Genomic DNA, 21,481 nt, shown 5'->3' with positions numbered 1-21,481 from the left:
GAGCTTTAAAAGAAGCTTTAATTAAAACACATCTGTAATAATAGCAAAAGAATTTGGAAAGTATACTAGAATATTACTGTATTTTTTATACTCCTGTCTTATTCTGTTCAGACAGCTATAACAAAATACCACAGACTGGGTGGCTTACAAACAACATAAATTTATTTTTCACAGTTCTAGAGGCTGGCAGTCTGAGATCAGAGTGCCAGCATGGTCGGGTGAGGGCCCTCTTCCCAGTCATAGAAGTCTGTGACCTCCTTGTTGTAGCCTCACATGGTTGGCAGGGGCTAGGGAGCTCTGTGGAATCTCTTATAAGAGCATTAATGCCATTCATGAGGACTCCACCCTCATGACCTAATCACTTCCCAAAGGCCTCACCTACTAATACCATTTTGGGGGTGAGGATTTCAACATATGAATTTGGGGGGACACAAACATTAAGACCATAGCAACCCCTTTTTTCAAAATTTCCCCTTTTACTTGCTTTGTTGAAATTCTAACCCCCAAACTACTCCCAAGTACGGTGTATGGATCAGCACTGTTGATAACCACCTGGGAGTAAAAATCTCAGGCCATAGGCCAGACTACTGAATCAGAACCTGCATTTTAACCTAAATTCCCAAGATGATAAGTATACACATCAGAATTTGAGAAACACTCCAACTATTTCCTGGGATTGTATCTTATTAGATTAAAAAACAAGTTGTCTGGCCCGCCCCATGGCTTAGCGGTTATGTGTGCGGGCTCCGCTGCTGGCGGCCTGGGTTCGGATGTGGGCACGCGTCAGATCCGGGCACGCACAGACGCACCGCTTGTCCGGCCATGCTGAGGCCACGTCCCACATACAGCAACTAGAAGGACATGCAACTATGACATACAACTATCTACTGGGGCTTTGGGGAGAAAAAGGAGAAGGAGGATTGGCAATGGATGTTAGCTCAGAGCCGGCCTTCCTCAGCAAAAAGAGGAGGATTAGCACAGATGTTAGCTCAGGGCTGATCTTCCTCCCAAAAAAAAAAAAAAAGTTGTCATCTGTTAAAGCTGAGGTAATTTATTGATCACATAGTCACAAGTAAAGAAATTGATTAAACTTGCAGATAGCCTTTTCTTTATCAGTACAGGGAAAACAAACTTGTTTCTGTTCAATCGCATTGAACTAAGTTTTCCCATATTGTTCTGGTAGTGTAAACGCTGGTACATTGCTTTGTCAAGCTTTATACTGGGGACACAAACCTGAATGTATTCATGGAGTTCATAGGCTAAGAATGTGATGTGTGTGGTACAGTCTAGAAGATGGAAATTACTTTCTTGTGTTATTATTAATTCTACAGAAGCTGTCATTTTCGCTCACATTTCATATTCGTTAGTGTTAAATCTTACTTGGGGGAGCTATTGCAACATTTTTAGTGAGCCTTTTAAATTAAGATAGGATAGTTAAAGATATCAAAGATTACTGGACAGTCTAATATATTGATGTATTTAGTGTTTTTTCTCAACCTGTGACAGTGTCTATTAAAATCAAATTTTATTTTGTAATTTCAACTAAAAATGTAGTTATCAGTTATCTGTATAGTAGAATTTGCAAATAGCAACTAAGTTGTTGTTAACTGCTTATGGGAGGAAAGCAGTTGGTCTTGGCCTTCTATTTGGGGTATGAATTACATGTTAGTCTTGGATCATGTTGAATATATTTTTCCCTTCTCGTTCTTTCAGATTCATCAGGATTCATTTTTGATTTGCAGTCCAATACTGTACTGGCCCAGGGAGGAGCTTTTGAAAACATGAAAGAGAAGGTATGACTAGTTACTATGGATAGTAAACTTGAATGTCGTAGTAAAATTTAGGTACTAATACGGTCAGTGGCTACACAAACTCATTAAGAAAGTGATTTTTGATTTTTGATTTTTGATTTTTTTTTTTTTTTTTTTTTTTGCTGAGGAAGATTTGCTCTGAGCTAACATGTGTCGCCAATCTTCCTCTTTTTGAGGAAGATTTACCCTGAGCTAACATCTGTGGCCAATCTTCCTCTATTTTGTATGTGGGTTGCTGCCACAGCGTGGCTTAACGAGTAGTATAGATCCACACTGGGATCCAAAACCGGGCTGCCAAAGCAGAGTGTGATGAACTTAACCACTGCACCACCAGGCCAGCCCCAAGAAAGTGAAATTTTTTTGTGTGTGTGTGAGGAAGTTTAGCCCTGAGCTAACATCTGCTGCCAGTCTTCTTTTTGCTGAGGAAGATTGGCCCTGAGCTAACATCTGTGCCCATCTTCCTCTATTTTATGTGGGATGCCTGCCACAGCATGGCTTGATAAGCAGTGTCTGGGTCTGCGCCCAGGATCTGAACCTGCAAACCCTGGGCTGCCAAAGCAGAGCGCACGAACTTAACTAGTACGCCACCAGGCCGGCCCCAGAAAGTGAAATTTTAAGAACAAAACACTCTCTGATACATAGTGGCAATGTAACTACCATGAAGGTTTTGAGGAATCAGAGCCTATTAGTGCAAACATGATTTTCTTTGCATGTCTCCATATATATTCATTCTAGATTATCTTGAAGACATCTTAATATTAATTAACTAAATAATATTGTAAAAAATAATATTTATATGGCTAAATGTCTGTCTCATTTGGCAACATTGTTTAAAGAACAACCTGAATAGGGTCTTCCATTCACTTGAAGAGGATTCTTAAGTCCAGGAGACTACAGAGCAACCAGGAAAATAGATTTTCTAAGTAATATTCCTTTGGAAGAAAACCAGATGTTTTTAGTAATATAACCTTTAGTGAGCTATATTGAGGAAAACATAAAACAAAAGCTTTATGTGCTTTCTCTGTCTTATAAAAAAAGTATATTGTTGATTATGGATATTGGTTCAATAATATAAACACTCACATTTTAAGTTATCAGAATCTTACCTTTATCATCGAATCTCTAAGTTTTGCCTAGTGTCCATATTTTAGTGATCAGTGCTAAGTTTTTTGGTCATCTCAAAAATGTATATTACAAGTTAGCCCTCTTTGGATTATAGATTATATATACCTTCCTACTTGTATGGTTTTAAACCTTATCATTGTTCAATTAAGCCTGAAACAAAAAAAGCATAGAATGATATGAAAGCAAGTGTACTAAAAAAGACTTAGGTTCTAATACAGACTCTGCTTACTACTTGGACAAGATACTTCTCTTCATCTATAAAAGCACTTCCTTTTCAAGCAGTATGGCTGACTAGATAACCTGAGAAAATTCCTAATATAAAGTACCTGGAAATACAGAATGAAAAATAACATACATCATTTTAAATGCATAGCTTAACACAAGAAGTAAGGGAAATCTCTAGGGGATAAAAATACAGAGGGAACTAAAAACCAGAGTGGTAAGCCTGAGCTAGGCAACTCTGACATGTTTTTCCAGTCTCAGTAACAAATGGGTTTTACCACACAGGGCCCTGAAACCCAAGGCTTGTCCTGGGTTAAGAATTGGAGCTGAGATCTTATATAAAGTTGAGATCCTAAAAATATTTCACCTTCAGGGAAAGAGTGAACTAGAACAAATCTTCTCAATCACTTTTGAACACAGACGTCTTACTGTACATGTTTAGAGGGATATATTTAAAGAACAAAAAGAAATGCAAATAAATCTTAAATTTTACTCAATATTTTATCATTAGTAATATCATAGGGTTATTAGTAATATTGTGAATATTATAGAATAAAGCAAATCGGTAAATAATTTATTTAACATTTTTAGGAACTAAAACTTTCAGTTTAGAGAAAATAGATACATGTTTAAAATCATATAAGAAAAAGCCTTTTAATATTATATTTGAGATGAAGATGTCAGTATGAACTCATGTTATAAAAAACAAAATCTCCTAGCTCTATCCAATGAAAGGACCTAGGAATAATGACTCCCCAGTAGCAATAAACACATCTAGCTCTGAGATCTTGGTTTCTAACTACCACTCCCTACCAAAAAGAAACAGGTCTTCTTGGAGAAATAGCCAGTTTCACATTGTGCAGTAAGATGAAAAATGAAAATTATAAGGATTGGGAAGAAAGGAAAAAACTGCTGTTGTTTATAGATAATACAATTATCTACACAGAAAAACCAAGAAAGCAACAAATTATTAGGAATAATAATTAGAGTTCATCACGGTTCCAGGATATAAAATTGATATACAAAAATGAAAACAGAATATGCAATTATTGTAAATTATATGTTTTTAATCTCAAAAAATATAAAATACATTAAGAATAAATCTGACAAAATTGGCATATCTATTTTAGTGAGCAATTTGGCATTGTCTAATGAATTTGTAGATCCCTACTTTTCAGAAATTGGTACTAGTGGTCATATACAATAGAGACATTCTCTCACTGTTCACAGAAGACCTGATTTCTTTTTTATTGCTCATAATGTGCTAAACATTGTTTTAGGCACTGAGGATTCAGCAGCAGATAAGCATGGGAATGTTCATTACAGCATTTTTCATAATAGGCAAACATTGGAAACAGTCTAAGTGTCCATCAACAGGAAAATGAATAAATTGGCTATATTCATACAATGGAAATGCTATGTAGCTGTTAAAATAAATGAATAAGAGATGCATTATCATTAACATGAAAAAAAATCTAAAAAACAACTTTATGTGAAAAAGCAAATTGAATATAGACATGTATGATAATATTATGTAATGCGAAACAGTAGTATATATATCACCTGTGGATACATGCATACATCATCAAAGTGCAAAAACGTATCAAAATAACACCAAATTCAAGGTAGAAGTCTCTGGGGAGAGGAGGGAAATAGGATTTATGAGGGACTGCATGGGGGCTTTAATTGCATCCATTTTATTTTATGAAGCCGGCTGTCATATAGTGAGTGTTCATTATATTTTGTATGCCTGAAATAGTTTATAATAATTTAAATTATCTCTATAAATTATCTTTGTAGTCTTACTATACAATTAAATGATATAAAGTAAAAATGTTTTGAAAAATGCTATGCAAAAATCTAGGTTGTTATTGTTAATGGTTCATTAAGCTTCCCACTTTTCTCTACAGTGTGCTAAAAATGAGGAAATGTTGGTGCTAAATTAATACCTGATACCTAAATTAAACCACCCTTTCTTGAAATAAAATCTAGCACATACCATCTATTTCTAGAAATGTTCTGCTTTTCTAAGTTTTAAAATTAATTTTTTATGTGCTGTTATCACTCATCTGTTAATCATTCCCAGTGAGATGGTGGTACTCTCACTGACACTAAAGAGTGGTACATACTGTTAAAAATGTCACTCTTTCCTTTATTCTCTGTAATAGGCCTCAGTTGCCAAGTGACCTACTGATGTTAGAATTAAATGACCTGTCATCTTTTCCAGATAAATGCAGTGCGTGCAATAGTTCCCAATAAGAGCAACAATGAAATCATCCTGGTTTTGCAGCACTTTGATAATTGTGTGGACAAAACAGTACAAGCGTTCATGGAAGGTAATCCTAGTTCATTTTTTTTATGTTTGTATTTGTTCAAATAGAAGCTGCTTCAGACTTCTATAACACTTATTTAGCAATCTGGTGTTTCATAGATGATATATCATGATAACATAACACCCCATGATAACATGCCATTTTTTAAAGATATCTCTTAAAGATACCTCTTTCAGTCCTAGAAATAACTCATTCATAAGCTATATGATATCTGGAATAAGAGATAAGCTGAGAAAACCCTATCATTTTACTCAAAATATTCTCTAATGATATTTAAGAAGAAATCGTGTGGCCAGTAATTAAGGGACTTGATTAGAGTTGGGTTGAATAAGCATTTAAGAAACTTTTGATGACAAAGCAATGATTCAGAGGCCCAGCAACAGATGGCAAATTCAAGGATTCAACATTCTCTTCCAGGCTCCAATATCATTTAGTTTGGCTCCAGCAAGTGATTGAATGTATGGGTTTGAGTTTGCTTATCTAACACATAGAAGAATGGAGGGCTTAGCCCCGCCTTCAGATTTATAGAGTTGAGAAGTGTTCTGCAAACTTCTTTCCACATAACTTGTTTGAGAAAAACTTTGCTGGAAGCTACTGCATCATTGAATAGCAATGTCGGATTAGGTCTCCCTGTTGCTGTTTGTTTTTCTGAATTTGCCAGGATAGAATAATCAAGTCCAAATACTATAAGGTTTTTCTTCAGCATCGTCTGTTTTCTTTATAATGTTAGTATTTGTGTTTAGAGTAGTGTACAGCTCTCTCTAAAACAACATAGCCAAGGTGGTGTGTGATCTTCTGGAAGAGAGGGGATGGCATACTTGGGCTGAAACCAGTCATCTTTGTGTTCAGTTTAAGCTATATAAATAAAAGAATCTTCAAAATGGCCAGGCTACATTAGGCTCTTCTTGGAAGAACTTACTGAGGAAATTACATGGAGAAGGGGGATCTAAATGGGCAGGTATTCCAAAAGGTAAACATGACATGATTATCTCGTTACATTAGCTCAGAGACTTGAACCCTAACTTTTCCTATTAAGAACTTTGGAAATTCTCAAGCAGTGAGACTAAATGCAGTGTCACTAATTCCTGCTTGACCATGTATGTAGTCAAAGAGAAAATCTGTAATTTGTTTCTCTTACAGGTAGTGCCAGCGAAGTACTCAAAGAATGGACAGTAACAGGCAAGAAAAAGGTAAAAATGAATTAAATTTAAAAGAATGATATTAATATTTGTATTACAAAAAAATTTAGGCTCTGCAAAAAGTATTTGAAAGAAAAGATTTACATATGCATCTTCAGTTCACCTGGCTAAAAAAAAAAGTCTTCTTCTGTGACATTGACACAGCTGTGTACATAGAATACCACACAGTCTTCTCCATGTGATTTAAGGCAGGAAACAGAATGACTGCCATGGTGCAGTTGCTGAGGGGATATTAATATTAGGCAGGGGTGAAACAAGAGAGCGTGTCAAGGAAAGCAGAGCTCCTCCAGAGAAAGTGATCTAGTCTGGTGGATTTCAACATCATTCGTATCATAGATGGGTTAAAATAGTTCAGATTTTTAGGTCAGACAATGGTGTTGTAGTCTCTGCTATTAAGGAGCTTTGACTTAAAACCTAAAGAGGGGCTTTGCTACTATTAGCTATGCAGAAGGGTCTGATGTTCCAATTTAGGGAGGTAGAAGGCACTTGGGCTATGGAGTCAATTAGAACTGGATTTATATCCTGTTCCACTACTTATTCACTTTGTGACTTGGAAGTATTGCTTAACCTTTGTGTGCCTTAGTTTGCACATCTCTAAAATAGGAAAATAATACTAACAAATACAAGTACCTAATACAATGTCTAACATATTAGTTCTCATTCCCTTTTCCTCATCCACTTAAACCCGAAATGCTTTCCCCAAAGAATACTAGCTGGTCTCAAAATGCTTCCCACAGCTCTTTGCTCCTAATTTAGCTCCTTTAGGAAATACTTGAAATATGGGTTTTGATAAGTATCTCTATGAAGTCTCTTCGGGATGTTTTTTTCCTGTATTAGGTTAGTGCTGGAGTTCTGGAATGCTTTCTTGATGTCTCTAAATCACATTGTTAGGAGTTCTGTCAGGTCTTGACCAAACCAGGCTTGGCCTCAGTGACCCTTGAGAATTTTTTCTAAGGAGAACCTAATACCACTACAGATTCCTCTGAAGCTCTCCATACCTGTAGCTTTGAATATTTGTTTAACTTCTTCCCATTGCTTTCACTCAACATAAATAGCTGTGTGTGCTCTGGAAAATACCAGTTTATTAATTTATTGGCCCAGGCTTATAAGTTGTTAGTGATGTAAGATATGCATGAAGCTGGAAAAATATGTGTTGGAAACACATAAATTTCTTAAAATTTGGAGAAAGAAAAATGGCTTCAGATTGGCAGTCCCAAATGCCCAAATCCAGTCCAGTTAACTGTTAGGATTAGTTCAGCAGGCTGTGACCATGAGCAGTTACTGAGGTAGTTATTATAAACATGGGACAATGATATGAAAACTTAGCCAGTTCACATGGGAGAAAGTATTTAAGAGAAAGAAAGATGAGAGCTGTGGGGAGGAGAAAATTATATCTAGAGTTCCAGCAGTGCTCCTGTTAGAAAGGGCCACCAAAAGGGTTTGGGGAAATATTGATCCAGTCATGTCATTCTAGCCTTAGGAATAGAATTAAGTACTGCTGGTAGAGCTGTGGGTTGACAAAAAGGTAAAGGACTTTTTTGTTTGCTTGTTTTAATTTTACTATTTGCATAGGTAATATATTCATGTGGCTCAAAATTCAAAGCTACAAAAGTTAATATCCATCCCTATTCCCCACCTGTTTGGTTCCCAACTCTAGAGGCAAACAGTATTATCAATTTCTTATGTATCTTCCAGGATATTTTATGCATATATAAGCAAATATGAACATATATTCTCCTCTTTGCCTGTTCTTTTTTCATGTAATATATCTTGGAGCTTATTTCATGTCAATATATAAAGACCTTTCTTGATATTTTTTATGAGTGTATAGACATCCTACTGTTTGGATGTACCATAACTTAATTAACCAGTCCTTTATTGATCAACATTTGGGTTGTTTCCAATCCTTTGCTATTAACAATACTTTAATGAATAACCTTGTACATATATCATTTTGCATGTGTTAGTATCGCCTAGGATATATTCCTAAAAGTGGAATTGTTGGGTCAGAGGCTGTATGCATTTGTAGTTTTGACAAGTATTAGTAGATTGCTATAGAGAGTACCACTTTATACTCTGACAAGTAATATAGGAGAATGCCTGTTTCTCCATACCCTCAACCCTATCAATCCTACAGTGTTATCAAGCATTTTGACCTTTGCTAATCTAATAGATGAAAAAGGATATTTGTAGTCAAGTATTTTTCCCCAAATGTTTTTTACTGTGGTAAAATGCACATAAAATTTACCATCTTAACTGTTTTTAAGTGTCCAGTTCAGTGATACTAAATATATTCATAATGTTGTGCAACCATCACCGCCATCCATCTTCAGAACAATTTTCATTTTATAAAACTGAAATTCTATACCTGTTAAACAGTAATTCCCATTCCTCCCTCCCCCAGCCCCTGGAAACCCCCATTCTTCTCTCTGTCTCTATGATTTTGACTGTTCTGAGTATATCATGTGAGTGGAATAATACAGTATTTGTCTTTTTGTGACTGGCGTATTTCAATTAGCATAATGTCCTCAAGGTTCATCAATGTTGTAGCATATTGCAGAATTTCCTTCCTTTTTAAGGCCGAATAATAGTCCATTATATGTATATAGCACATTTTGCTTATCCATTCATCCATTGAAGGACACTTGAGTTGCTTCCACATTTTAGCTATTGTGAATAATGCTGCTATGAACGTGGGTGTACAAATATCTCTTCAAGACCCTGCTTTCAACTCTTTCAAGTATGTACCCAGAAGCGGAATTGCTGGATCATATGGTAATTTTAGTTTTAATTTTTTGAGGAACTGCCATACTGTTTTCCACAGCAGCTGTACCATTTTACATTCTTACCACAAGTGCACAAGAGTTCCAATTTCTCCACATCCTCTTCAGCACTTGTTGTGTTCGTTTTTTTGATAGTACCCATCCTAATGAGTGTGAAATGATATCTCATTGTAGTTTTTTTTTTTTTTAGTTTTATTTATTTATTTTTCCCCCAAAGCCCCAGTAGATAGTTGTATGTCACAGTTGCACAACCTTCTAGTTGCTGTATGTGGGACGCGGCCTCAGCATGGCCGGAGAAGCGGTGCGCCGGTGCGCGCCCGGGATCCGAACCCGGGCCGCCAACAGCGGAGCGCATGCACTTAACCACTAAGCCATGGGGCCGGCCCCTCATTGTAGTTTTGATTTGCTTTTTCGTAGTGATTCGTGATGTTGGACATCTTTTTGTATGTTTGTTGGCCATTTGTCTATCTTGTTTGGAGAAACATCTATTCATATCCTTTGCCCATTTTTTAACTGGGTTTTTTTTTTTTATTCTGAGTTTTAGGAGTTCTCTCTATATTCTAGATATTAATCCCTTATCAGATATATGATTTGCAAATATTTTCTCCCATTCTGTGAGTTGCCTTTTTACTCTGTTGATATAGTATCTTTTGACGTACACAAGTTTTTGATTTTCATGAAGTCCAGTTTGACTTTTTTTTTAATCTATGCCTTTGGTGTCATATCTAAGAAATTATTGCCAAATCCAATGTCATGAAGCTTTTGTCCTACATTTTCTTTTAAGAGTTTTATTGTTTTAGGTTTTACAGTTAGGTTTTTGATCTATTTTGAGTTAATTTTTTTTTTTTTTTTTTTTTTTTTTTTTTTTGTGAGGAGATCAGCCCTGTGCTAACATCCGCCAGTCCTCCTCTTTTTTTTTTGCTGAGGAAGATGGCTCTGGGCTGACAACTGTGCCCATCTTCCTCCACTTTATATGGGACACCGCCACAGCATGGCTTGCCAAGCAGTGTGTCGGTGTGCGCCCGGGATCCGAACCAGCGAACCCCGGGCCGCCGCAGCGGAGCGTGCGCACTTAACCGCTTGCGCCACCGGGCCGGCCCCGAGTTAATTTTTTGTATTTGGTATTAAGTAAGCGTCTCATTTTATTCTTTTATATGTGAATATCTGGTTTTCCCAGCACCATTTGTTGAAAAGACTGTCCTTTCCCCATTGAGTGGTCTTGGCACCTTTGTCCAAAAACATTTGACCATATATGTGAGAGTTTATTTCTGGGCTCTTTATTCTGTTTCATTGGTCGGTATGTTTGTTTTTATGCCAGTACCACATTGTGTTGATTATTGTAGCTTGATAGTAAATTTTGAAGTCAGGAAGTGTGAGTCCTCTAGTTTTGTTGTTCTTTTTGTTTTGGCTGTTTGGGGTTCCTGGAGATTCCATATGGATTTTAGGATGGGCTTTTCTGTTTTTGCAAAAGACATGATTAGGATTTTGATAGGGATTGCATTGAATCTGTTGATCACTTTTGTTAGTATTGGCATTTTAACAATATTAAGTCTTCCAGTCCATGAACATGGAATGTGTTTGCATTTATTTATGTCTTCTTTAATTTCAGTCAGCAGCGTTTCGTAGTTTTTATTGTACAAGTCTTTCACCTCCTTGGTTAAGTTAATTCCTAAGTATTTTATTTTTGATGCTATTGTAAATGGAATTGTTTTTGTAATTTCCTTTTCAGATTGTTTTTTCCTGTATAGAAATGCAAGTTTTGTTTTATTGATTTTTGTTTTTTAACTTTGTATCCTGCTGCTTCACTAAATTTATTTATTAGTTCTAACAGTTATTTTGTGGAGTCTTCAGAGTTTTCTACATATAAGATCATATCATCTGCAAACAGAGACAATTTTACTTTTTTCTTTCTAACTTGGATACCTTTTATCTCTTTCTCTTGCCTAATTGCCCCAGCTAGAATTTTCAGTGCTATGTTGAATAGAAGTGGCAAAAGCGGGCATCCTTGCCTTGTTCCTGATCTTTGAGGAAAAGCTTTCAATCTTTCACCATTTTTCGCTGTGGGTTTTTCATATATGGCTTTTATTATATTGAGGTAGTTTTCTTCTAGTCCCAGTTTTTTGAGTGTTTTTATCATGAAAGGGTATTGAATTTTGTCACATGCTTTTTCTGCATCAATGAGATGATCATGTGGTTTTTTTGGATAAATTTTCTTATATTGAACCATCCTTGCATTCCAGGGATAAATCCAACTTGTTCATGATGTATAATCTTTTTAATATGCTGCTGAATTTGATTTGGCAGTATTTTGTTGAGGATTTTTGCGTGAGTGTTAGTAAGGGATATTGGTGTGTAGCTTTCTTTTCTTATAGTGCCTTTGTCTGGCTTAGGTATCAGGGTAGTGCTGGCCTCATACAATGAGTTTAGGAAGTGTTCCCTCCTCTTCAATCTTTTGGAAAAATTTGAGAAGAACTGGTACTAGTTCTTCTGTAAATGTTTGCTAGACTTCACCAGTGAAGTCATTGAGTCCAGGACTTTTCTTTGTCAGGAGATTTTTGATTACTGATTCAATCTTCTTACTAGTTACAGGTCTATTCAGATTTTCTATTTCTTCATAATTTAGTCTTGGTAGGTTTCGTATTTCTAGGAATTGGTCCATTTCATCTAGGTTATCCAATTTGTTGGCATACAATTGTTCATAGTAGTCTATTTTAATCTTTTTTATTTCTGTAGAAACAGTAGTAATGTCCCCACTTTTCATTTTCTGATTTTAGTAATTTGAATCTTCTCTCTTTTTTTCTTAGTCCATCTACCTAAAGCTTTGTCAATTTTGTTGATAGTTTTGAATAACCAGCTTCTGGCTGTAAATTTCCCCCTTAGAACCACTTTCACTGCATCCTATAAGTTTTAGTATGTTGTGCTTTCATTTTCACTCATCTCTAAGTATTTTCTAATTCCCCTTGTGATTTCTTCTTTGATCATTTTGTTATTTAAAAATGTGTTGTTTAATTTACACAATATTGTGAATTTTCCAGTTTTCTTTCTGTTATTGATTTCTAACTTCATCCCATTGTGGTCAGAGAAGATGCTGTGTGTTATATCTATTTTTAAAAATCTATTGAGACTTTTTGTGGCCTAACATGTGCTGTAGCCTGGAAAATGTCCCATGTGCACTTGAGAAGAATGTGTATGCTGTTGTTGTTGGGTAGAGTGTTCTGTATATGTCTATTAGATCTAGTTGATCTATCATGTTGTTTAAATCCTCTGTTTCTTTACTTATCTTCTGTCTGATTGTTCTATCTATTATTGTGAGTGGGATATTGAAGTCTCCAGGTATTATTGTAGAACTGTCTGTTTCTCTCTTCAATTCTGTTAGTTATTGCTTCATATATTTTGTGTTTTTTTTTTTTAAGATTTTATTTATTTATTTTCCCCCCAAAGCCCCAGTAGATAGTTGTATGTCATAGCTGCACATCCTTCTAGTTGCTGTATGTGGGACGCGGCCTCAGCATGGCCGGAGAAGCGGTGCGCCGGTGCGCACCCGGGATCCGAACCTGGGCCGCCAGCAGCGGAGTGCGCACTCTTAACCGCTAAGCCACGGGACTGGCCCTGCTTCATATATTTTGATTCTCTCACATTAGGTGTGTAAAGTTTATAATTGTTATATCCTCTTGCTGTATTGAACCTTTTATTAATATATAATCTCCTCCTTTGTCTCTTGTAACCTTTTTTGATTTAATGTCTATTTTTTTCTGATATATATTATACTGTGTCTCAGTCTCTTTGAGTTCATCTTATTTGGAGTTTGTTAAGCTTCTTGGATATTTATATTCATGTCTTTCATCAAATTTGGGAAGTTTTCAGCCATTATTTCTTCAAATATTCATTCTGCCCCTTCCTCTCTCTCTAACTCCTAGGACTTCTATGATGTGTATATTGGTCTGCTTGATGGTGTCCCACAGGTCCCTGAGGCTCTGTTCACTTCAATCTTTTTTCTTTCTGTTCCTCAGAGTCAGTAATTTCCATTGTCCTATTTTCAAGTTCACTGAGTCTTTTTTCTGCCTACTCAGATCTGCCTTTGAATCCCTCTAATGATTTTTTTCATTTCAGTTATTATACTTTTCAGCTCCAGAATTTCTTCTTATTCCTTTTTAGGTTTTCTGTTTTTTAATTGATATTTTCATTTTGTTTATATTTCGTTTTCTTGACTTTCTCCACATCTTTCTTTAGTTCTTTGAGTATCTTGATAAGGACGGTTATCTTAACGTCTTTGTCTAATATATCTGCTATCAGGTCTTTTTCAGAGACGATTTCTGTTGTTTTATTTTTTTCCTTTGAATGGGGCCATACTTTCCTGTTTCTTTGTGTGCCTTGTGATTTTTTGTTGAAAATCAGACATTTGAATCTAATAATGTGGTATCTCTGGAAATCAGATTCACCCCCTTCCTTGGGGTTTGCTGTTTTTTTGTTATTTGTTCTGTTTTTTTAATTGCTGTAAGCTGCCTCTGTACCTAGAGTCAGCCTGGGGTGTACCCTTAAGGTCTTTTCTGAGCCTTTCTCTTGGCATATGTGGTCACTTTCAAATTTTTCTCATATATGCAGTTGTTTTTGAATGCCAAGTATTTAATATCTGGCTCCCAAAAGGGGAAAAAGAGAAAAATAAAGTGAGGGGGAGGGGTACTGACCCCTTAATTCCCTTGGAAGTTACTTCAGCCAGAGGAGGAAGAGCTTGTAGTGTTGGGAGGAGGTACAACAACAGTGGCTGCCTGCCTCTTTGTACCTTTGTGATCAAAAGCAGCAATCAGCGATCAGAGCACAGATTCCCGCTATTTGTAGTAAAGGGTCCTTTTTTTTTTTTTTAAAGATTTTATTTATTTTATTTTTTCCCCCCAAAGCCCCAGTAGATAGTTGCATGTCATAGCTGCACACCCTTCTAGTTGCTGTATGTGGGACTCGGCCTCAGGATGGATGGAGAAGTGGTGCCTCGATGCACACCCGGGATCCGAACCCGGGCCACCAGCATCGCAGCACGCGCACTTAACCACCAAGCCACAGGGCCGGCCAAGTAAAGGGTCCTTTTGCCTAGCTTCCACAAGCTGTGTGTAAGCTGCTCCAGGAACAGATGCACAGCTGCCTGTCTCCTAGCTGAGGGTGAGCTAGTTGCTACTGTGCTAAGAGCTGAAATTGACCAAAATTAACCACAATTTGCTTCCAAGTCTTCCCCAAGAAATTGCAAGCCTTCATTAGATTCCAGAGTTCCAAAAGTTACACCATGCATATTCTGCCAGTGCATTGTTGTCTAGGTGCAAAGACAGATTCCTGATGCTTCCTCCTCTGCCATCTTCCTAGAATCCTCTGCAGTGCAGTTTTAATTTATGTCTCTTATTTGACTAAGGTTGCACTTCATTCCATATGTTTATATCCTATACTATCTTTTCTAGTGGGTTATTGTTTTTGTTAGAGCTCTGTATATATTTAGCTCAAGTAAGTTGCACGTATTTTTTCATATTTTGTAATTTATCTTTTGATTTTGCTTATGGTGGGTTTTGCCGTGCATAAATTTTTTATATTTATGTGTTTGACTTTATCCAAAGTATTTTACATAGTTGTTTTAGTCAGTTGTTCAATATGTACAAAAGTATGTTCAACTTTTGGAAGAGCATATGAGAAATTGGTAACATTGGTTGCCTTTGGGTAGCTACAGTTACCTCTCTGGGTTGTGAGGGTCTTGTTTTTCTTTTCTTTTTTCAAATCTTTAATAACCATTAGAACAAAAAGAAGAAAAGCAAACCAAAACCTGCAGCAGAAACAAGTAACAGTATCCCAGATTCCAGTAAATCGGTTTCCATTCAAGAGGAACAGTCTGCGCCTTCCTCCGAGAAAGGTGGTATTAATGGTTACCACGTCAACGGTGCCATCAATGATACTGAGTCTGTGGACTCACTCAGTGAAGGTATGGAGACGCTTTCAATAGACGCTAGAGAATTGGAGGACCCTGAATCAGCCATGCCAGATATGCTGGACAGAACAGGTGAGTTTGTTAACAGGTCTTTGAAAAGTTGCATTCTGTTGGAAAATACAGAGGCTTCCTGGTTGAGAAAGCATCAATAAATTAAATCTAGTTAGCCCTTTACTTTTTGGTTTTTGTTACCTCTTATGTGAAAGAGTCACATTTTGTAGTTATCAAAGGCCTAGAAAAATATAATTCTTGTTCCATTGTCTCATATTTAATTTTAGTCTAAATCAGTCTTGTGGAAATCTAACTTAATAGTCCCTTAGTACTTTAGACCATAAGATGATTTTTTTTTAATTGCACACTTATTAAGGAAAATGATGATGATGAGTTGACGTTGATATTATCCTAAGACCCAACACAGTGAGGAATATATAATAATAACTCTAATCCCATGGCTTTCATGTGAGGTAGATTGTTGGTTTTTATAGTGTCACATTTGTTTTCTAGAGAAGTGTTAGTTGTAAACTCAAATATTTTATAAGCTTTTTGGTTTGTTTTATTAACTATTTTGTTGAGGGCTGGGAAGATGTTAAGAATATCTCTTTTAAAATAGTTTTTTAAATTATTTGTTTGTAAATCCAGCTCCCCTTGCTCTGTTGCTGCTGGCTTTAAAAATGTAATGCCAATTTAAGAATTATGCTGTACTTTTTAGATATTCTTTGATTGATTAGTTCGCACACACACAGAAAGACTTAGTGAAAGATATAGCACCTACACTGACCTCAAACAAACCAATGATGATGGCTTCCGTTTTTTTCTGAGCTAGCTTTCCTTTCATTTCCTTGCTCTTTGCCCTTTCTATTCCCTAAAGCTTTTAAAACTCTTCTTTTCCTGGGACAGTGTAAAACTCTTTTTTCCTCAGTATAATTTACAGAAGCTTTCAGAAGTTGGTGATGTTGACTGTCTTCACCTCCTTGTGCCCATAGCTGCAAGGAAGCTACCCAGATACAGGGAATGAGCCGACCTCTCTAGAGATGCGTTAACTCAGACTCCTCCTCTTCTTCATTCAGGATGCCACCTCGGGATAAGCCAGATGCTACTGATAGCCTTGAGCAACTGATTCTGCTCTTTGATCTATTTTGTCAGTTGATTTTGTTCACAACCTTCTAAGAGGCATAGTTTTGCCTCAGACATTTTTACCTTTTTTCTTTGTGTGTACTTAAGACTGCTTGATTGATTTACCCATAAATTTTGCTCTAAAATACTGGCCTCTTTCTTTCACAGGATCCATGCTGGAGGATGGTGGCTCTGATTTTGAGTCCAAATCTTTGACTATGCACTCTACTCAGAATTCTCAACAAAATAGGAGTGCTGCCAAGTCTCTCTCAAGACCTACCGCTGGACCTCAGTTTTCAAATCTGGGGATGGAAGATGTTCCACTCTCCTCCACCAACAAAAAGCTAGGTAAATCAGAGGCCTACCTTTGAGAGAAAACAAAAAATCTGTGTTTTTGGCTAAAGAGGGCAGGTTATCTCTTTGTCCCATAGATAAGGTTTCTGAAGGGCAGCAGGTAATACTTTTTCTGATTTCCAGGCAATGACTAACTAGCCCTTCCCTAACTCTGTGTACACAGTTGGAATTAGATAGTAGTTTAGATGCTGTACAGTCTTGTTACAGTGATGGGAATCCTTTTTGTGAATGAAAGTCAAACTACTGCCAGGATGACTTTTCTGCTAACATTAACCTGTTTCTTTTATTTGCTTTACTATAACATTATTGTGCTGTTTCCTTCATTTTTATCTTCAGTTGACTCAACAGTAAAAAACCCTGCCATCTCTGACATGACATTTTAAAGAAATATTTTCATTACTCTTTACAACTTCATGCTCTTACTGATATCTGTCAGACTCAAGGTTTAAACAAGATTATTTTCTCTTAAGTACTTAGCATTGACTAATGGTAGTTCTTTGCTTTCTTTTTTTTTAATGATTATTCTTAACTATAGTAATCATTTAAATAATAGAGATAATAGCCCCTGTGAGTGTCATTCATCTAGGCATGGTGGTCCACTTCACTAAACAAATGAAACATAGAAATGTAAAAGACACTGGTAACCTGTAGCTCTTTATTGAATTATTTATTCCACATGAGCTAAATTTAATTAGTGAAGCTCTCCTTTTTCATCTTTCTAACATAACCCTCAGCTTGGTGCAGAAGAGCAAGTCTGAAAATATTCAGTCAAACAAAAATAAAAGCACAAAGCTTGAGAGCTTTTACATAGATTTTAAAAGAAATCAAGTTGAGATGAAGAAGAATTTAAATAAAAAATTGAAAATTTGTATCTTGGCACATTATAAACTTTATAGATCCATGATTGCAACCCTCAATTGTATATATAACTTTGACGTTGGTGAGTATAGAAAGGTTAATAGAACTCTTGGAAACTGGTTAAAATGTTTTGAGTAGGTAGATGTATTTCATCTTTATCTACGAGTTGGCTTACCCACATATAATGCTTTAAACTATACTACAGAGAGAGAGCTTTATCAATTTTGTAATGTCTGCATGGTGAATTATATTCTACTAAATCCTGGCATTTGGAGAGTTTTGAAAATTTGGTACCTATTCAAATAGTTATTTTTTTTAGTCTTTTTTCTCTGTGTGTTTCATTTAGTTTTGAATAGTTTCTAAAATTGCTGTCTTCAAATTCATTAGTCATTTTTTTTTTAGCAGCTCCTAATCTGCTAATCCCATCCAATATATTTTTCATCTCAGACATCATTTTTTTTTTCACTTCTAGAGGTTCAGTTGGGGTCTTTTAGAATATCTTCCATGTCTCTCTTTAACTTTCCTCTACCTTCTTGAACATACAAGGTATCTGATTATATTAGCTGTTTTCATGTCCTTATCTACTTGCTTCTACATCTGTGTCATTTCTGCATCTGCTTCTGTTAATTGATTTTTCTCTTCATTACGGGTCATATTTTTCTGCCTCTTTGTATGCCTAGTACTTTTTTATTGGATGCCAGATATTGTGAATTTTGCTTTGTTGATTGCTAGATATTTTTGTATTTCTTTAAATACTCTCATGATTTGTTCTGGGACTGTTCCTTGGAAATAGTTTGAGGGTTGCTTTTAAGCTTTGTTAGGTAGAACTAGAGCAGCCTTTAGTCCAGAGCTAATTTGCCTCCTTACTGAGGCAGTACCCTTCCAAGTGCTCTACCTGGTGCCCCACTCTGGGTAGTGTGAACATGAAGTATTCCTGGCCTGGCTGAGCTCTAGGAATTGTTCCACTTGCTCCTTTCCAGTGGTTCTTTTCCCTGTCTCGGGTAGTTTCCTCACAGCCGTGCACTCAGATCTTCTGAAGATCTCGGTACAACTCTGCTCTTTGCATAGCTCTCTCAACTCCATATTCTGCGCTGCGAATTTTAGCCACTGTGGCCTCCCCAACTTCTGTGTCCCCTCAGTTCAGGGAGACCTCCAGGCTCAGTTTAGGATTGCTCTTCCTTGCCTTGCAGCCTGGAAACTCTGGTGGCAGTAAGTTGGGGCAATCCTAGGGCTCACTTCTTTTGTTTCTGTTTTCTCAGGGAAAAAGTACTGCCTATTGTCCATTGTCTGAAAACCATTGTTTCATATATTTTATCTGTGTGTGTGTTTAGTTGTTAAGCCAGGAGGGTAGATCCAATTCCTATTACTCCGTCTTAGCTAGGATGCTTAATTTTTTAAAAAAAATATGTGAAAACATCAGTTTTTTGTTGAGGAGGGTGGCCATTTAGGAAACATTCTTAGTCTGCATGACATTTGTTACTTTACATGCGTTAAGTGTTCAGATCCAACTTTCAAGTTACCTATGCTCCTTTTTTTTAAATTAATCCTTGGGTTTTTTTCCAAGGTTCCAATATTGAAAAATCTGTGAAAGACCTCCAGCGCTGTACAGTGTCTCTTGCACGGTATCGAGTTGTAGTTAAAGAAGAGATGGATGCTTCCATTAAGAAAATGAAACAGGCTTTTGCTGAATTGCAGAACTGGTAAGTTAAGTTGCATTTGATATCAGTAGCACAAAAAGGATCATTTATAAAGATCATCAGCCATTCACCAAGTTTTCTAATTCCTGACTCTTAACTACTCAATATAGTGGAGACTTAAAAATCCTGTGATATATTTAGCTAAAAATCCTAAGGTATATTCTTTTGGACACAGTGTGGGAATGGGTAGCACAAAGAATCGTAATGCTCCAGAAATGGGCCTGAGGTTAATATTGTTTGGAAATGGACAAATAATTATAGAGTAGATCATGCATTCTTTCTTTATGGTCTATGTTTTAAACCAGGAACCTGTAACCAATGACATGATGTGTTTGAACACAGTTATAAAGTAGAAAAGATCTGTCTTTGCTTTCCTACCTCCTTTCATCCTTCCTAAAGCACCCCACCATAATGGTCTCTCCTGTGCCCTATTATCAATCATTGATTTGTTTTAATTTTGTGTTTTTCAAACTATGTTCTAAAGAATACTCATATCTTAAAATATATTAATATGTGTCCTGTATGAGAAATAGGGTTTGGTAGTTAAAGAGGTTTGAAAATGCCTTTTTTTTTTTTATTTTACTACTGGACTGGACTTATCTCAATGCCTTTTCAATGCTAATGTGCATTGTGCATCACAAGAGGGAGCTGTGCCATGCTGTTTCTCAAATGTATTTGATTATAGAAACTTTTGGGGGGAGAAATGTATTTTCTAGAACACTGAAACCATTTTAACTATTAGATATTAAGGTGTTAACTGATATTTAAACCATAACTCCTTTCGGGGGGAGTGGGTATTTGTATTTTATAGGGGACTTTTTTGAAAACAGAAAAGTTCTAAGGACCAAATTAAGTAAAATGGTGGGCAGACAAGCAGCTAGGTTGACGTTTGGGGATTTAGGACTGTCCACTCCACTTATTTATAAGATTAGCCTGGATTTGAAATATCAGAGGAAGTATTCATGGATAGAGAAAAGCTGCACCACTCTCCCTCCCAACCATCCATTTTCTTGCCTGTCTGTGGACTGTTCCCTTAGGTCGTATTCATCTGTGTCTCTGTTCACAAACTTAGTCTGGTCACTTCATGCCCCAGCAGACAAGATAGAGGGAGTATGGGTAGACTCAGTCCTCCTGTTCTGTGGAATGAAGAGGGAGTGAATTAACGAAGATGTAGAATAAAGCTTCCAAAAAGTTGCTGACCCCTACTTTTATCATTTGCAAAGTGTAGAATGGTCCATTAAATCATCGCAACCAAAAGTACTTTTAGGATAGATAATTCATCTGCTAGTCTACCCATGCTTTGTCCTGAATCCTGAGTTTCCTGTTTCAGGTTTTATAGCTAGAAACTTAATGTCATAGCTTCTGTTTTTCTTACATACATTTTTTCCCCAGCCGGATTACTTGACTCAAAACTTAACGTTCACATTTCCTTTTCCATATATGAGTTAATGCCACTTGCCCAGCCTAATATGCTCTCCTACATCTTTGTACTTATCTATATCCAACCAATTCTCCCAAACTCACCTTAAAATAAGCTCTAACTTCTGGAAATTTTTCCCTGGCTTATTACCATATCAGATATTGTTGGCTCATTTGAGAAAGAATAAAGAGCTTAGAATAGGTCATCACAGCTTTGCCTTGATAAGCCTCTGGTTTCCATGACTGTTTAGCTTACTGATTACTTAGCCACAGGATCTGATTCCATCCAGAACCAGCCTGAACCAGGAAACACACTTCCGGGAGAGAGATTTGTGAGTTCCTGTTGACTTGAAACCCAGCCAGAGGGAGCCTCCTTCGATAAATGACAAATGAAATGATTTCCTGCCTGGGAACTGTGTATTTAGGATTGATTAGCGGGCGTAGCAACCAGGTCAATTTAACTTGAGGAAAGATATCACCTGCCCTTTCCTGCTGGTGTAAAGCCCTTCTGTCTGGCTGATTGGGTTTTTAAACTGCTTTATTTCATTGCCCCTTGGAATTACTACTTCAAGATATAATTGGCAGGTGAGCTAACTACATTTGGCACT

At 36.6% G+C, this 21,481-nt stretch overlaps 1 protein-coding gene across 1 annotated transcript in view; it reads left to right on the top strand.

The window, feature by feature from the left end:
* Positions 1-21,481, top strand: part of SPATS2 (spermatogenesis associated serine rich 2) — a 62,809-nt gene that overhangs the window by 25,523 nt on the left and 15,805 nt on the right. The window contains 6 exon segments of the mRNA XM_004428985.3: positions 1,714-1,793; positions 5,386-5,494; positions 6,632-6,681; positions 15,243-15,504; positions 16,714-16,893; positions 19,322-19,457. Of these exon segments, the coding sequence (XP_004429042.2) occupies positions 1,714-1,793; positions 5,386-5,494; positions 6,632-6,681; positions 15,243-15,504; positions 16,714-16,893; positions 19,322-19,457 (817 nt within the window).

The sequence above is a fragment of the Ceratotherium simum genome, chromosome 17, assembly GCF_057802395.1.
Source record: "Ceratotherium simum simum isolate JZ-2026a chromosome 17, ASM5780239v1, whole genome shotgun sequence".
Classification (NCBI taxonomy): domain Eukaryota; kingdom Metazoa; phylum Chordata; class Mammalia; order Perissodactyla; family Rhinocerotidae; genus Ceratotherium; species Ceratotherium simum.
This window is presented reverse-complemented; position numbering and strand designations above follow the sequence as displayed.